The 2,150-nt window shown below is 40.1% G+C and overlaps 2 protein-coding genes across 2 annotated transcripts in view; both read left to right on the forward strand.

The window, feature by feature from the left end:
• The window catches only part of LOC119591495, a gene marked incomplete in the record, with an annotated part of 9,570 nt that extends 7,995 nt beyond the window's left edge, over positions 1 to 1,575 (forward strand). The window contains 1 exon segment of the mRNA XM_037940241.1: positions 1 to 1,575. Within this exon segment, the coding sequence (XP_037796169.1) occupies positions 1 to 329 (329 nt within the window).
• Positions 427 to 2,150, forward strand: part of LOC119591494 — a 5,542-nt gene continuing 3,818 nt past the window's right edge. Inside the window, exons 1-2 of the mRNA XM_037940239.1 lie at positions 427 to 1,575; positions 1,935 to 2,000. Coding sequence (XP_037796167.1) covers positions 511 to 1,575; positions 1,935 to 2,000 — 1,131 coding nt within the window. The 5' untranslated portion in view covers positions 427 to 510. The remainder of the gene's footprint in view (positions 1,576 to 1,934; positions 2,001 to 2,150) is intronic.

Below are 2,150 nucleotides of genomic sequence, written 5' to 3' on the forward strand. Positions count from 1 at the left end.
TGCCGGCAGCAAAGGTGACTGAACGCGACATATGTGATCCCAAGACTTCGGATGCTCACTCAGGTGGAAGAACACGTAGAAGAAATGTACAAAATACTTTAAAGGAAAAATCCTCAGGTGAAGAGAGGGTAGATAATTTGCCACAAGAGCGAAGGAAGTCGAGGAGGATATCTGCTTTATCCAGTCAACTTAGAGAGAAGTGCCAGGAGACACCTGAGCAACATGGGTCGCCTTCTGAGCAGGGGGAGACAACTCGTCCCTCTCTTGACACCATTGGGAAAAATACTCAGCCATCCTTCAGAAGATCACAAGAAAAGAAGGAGGGGTAGACCAAAATCAAAATCTCATGTTGTGACTTCCTCTACAGTACCAGAAACAGACATCAAAACTAGAAAAAGGTCTATTTCGGACCAAGTGACCAGACAGTTGAGAATTAGTTTGGAAAACATATTCCCTTCAGAGGAAGAAAGGTTAGAAAAAAAAATTAAAAATAAAGAGCAAGAACTTGCAATGGTGCCTAGTGTGCCTGAATCCTTACAGCCATTAAAAGAAGACATGCAAGCAGTCAGTGAAGTATCTTCAGAAAAAAGGAATGATAAGAATTCCAGTAGAGAAAATGTTGATGCATATCAAGATTTAGCCAGCAGTGACAAAGAAAATAATCCTCTTCCTGTAAATTCTGAAAATATTCCAAATCTGACATCTGCTTCTACAGATAGCGAAACTGAACCTCATCTGGACTTCAAGAAACAGAAGCCCAAAATTCGTAGAGTGTTGCTAAGTAATGGCCGAATTGTTTTCAAGTACAAGATGAACAGTGAAAAGGAGATTTGCTCCCAAGATTTACCACCAGAGGGTGTGACGAACATTCCAGAAAATACAAGGAATGAGAGACAGAGAACTGGGAGTATCCTGGGCAACATATCTGGAAATTTATGGCAGAAGAGAATGTGGCATTCAAAGCAAGAGGAGAGTATTATAGCTGGTATTGACCCCGTTAAGAAAAAACGAAAGAGCTTGTCAAGGAGACATAAACATGTGGGTCTTAAGGCCTCTGATTCCATGCAGCTCAAGTGGAGTAGCATGATAGCAAGAAACAGCACAGTGGAACTCTCAAGCATTGTGGGAGACAACAGCACATTATCTGTGATCCATCCAATGGGAAAAATGAATGACAGAGCTAGAAAGCAGGAGGGAGCAGGATCTGGTGTGAGGCAAAAGTGGAAAATGCTTCAGGCGCCAGAGCATTCTGCACAGGAGGCCATGAGAGGAATGCAACAGAACCCTCTTAAAAAATTTGCCAAACCACAGGCTTTCCCTCACGATTCCAAGAAGGTTAACAGAAGAAATGCCGAAGAGAGCCTCATGGAGACAGAACAGTCGAAGCTCCTCCAGCTCTACAGTGTCAGGAAGCCAGTGACAACACTGACTGACCAGAGGGATCAGAGTTTCAGTTCTAATGAGGACACAACTCTCCTGACTGTGGAAAGTTCGTCAAGGGTGGTTGGGCCTTTCCACAGTTCCCTGACCACAGCCATCAAGCTAAGGGAACAGTTAAGAGACACTTCAGAGCAGGTTATTATTACTTTTGTTGATAAGTTTATTTTCAGATTTAGGATTAATACATACAAGATAAATATAGATTTTTGCTTATTACCAAGTTAGTATTTGAAAAATATTATTTTTAAGGTCCTCCTTTTCTTTCAATTGATTGATTTTATTCTGAAGTTTCTGTGGTATAGCTGGGATGTAAAACAGATTTGTAGATGAGTTTTAGCTCGCAAAAACTCTTAGTAAATGTTTTTAATTATTCTAATGTTCCAGTCTAAATGCATTAGAAAGTAGGCACATATATATAGTTTAGACCTTAACCTGTATTTATATGTATATTTGGCATTTTAATGCATTTGTTGAAGTTATACTTCTATCAACAGACAGTGCAGGTGAACAGACCCACTGCTGTGAGTGCAGCTGACAGGAACTTACAAAATGAATCTGCTGTAAGTAGTGAACATCATGTATAAAGACATACATATGTATATTATCATGGCCCCTAGTACTGGAACCTGCATACTCTTTTTTTTAAGCTTCTGATTTTTAACAAATAGCTCTGGGTATATGCACATAAGCACAATCCACTGTACTTTTGT

This window comes from Penaeus monodon, chromosome 28, assembly GCF_015228065.2.
Source record: "Penaeus monodon isolate SGIC_2016 chromosome 28, NSTDA_Pmon_1, whole genome shotgun sequence".
NCBI lineage: Eukaryota > Metazoa > Arthropoda > Malacostraca > Decapoda > Penaeidae > Penaeus > Penaeus monodon.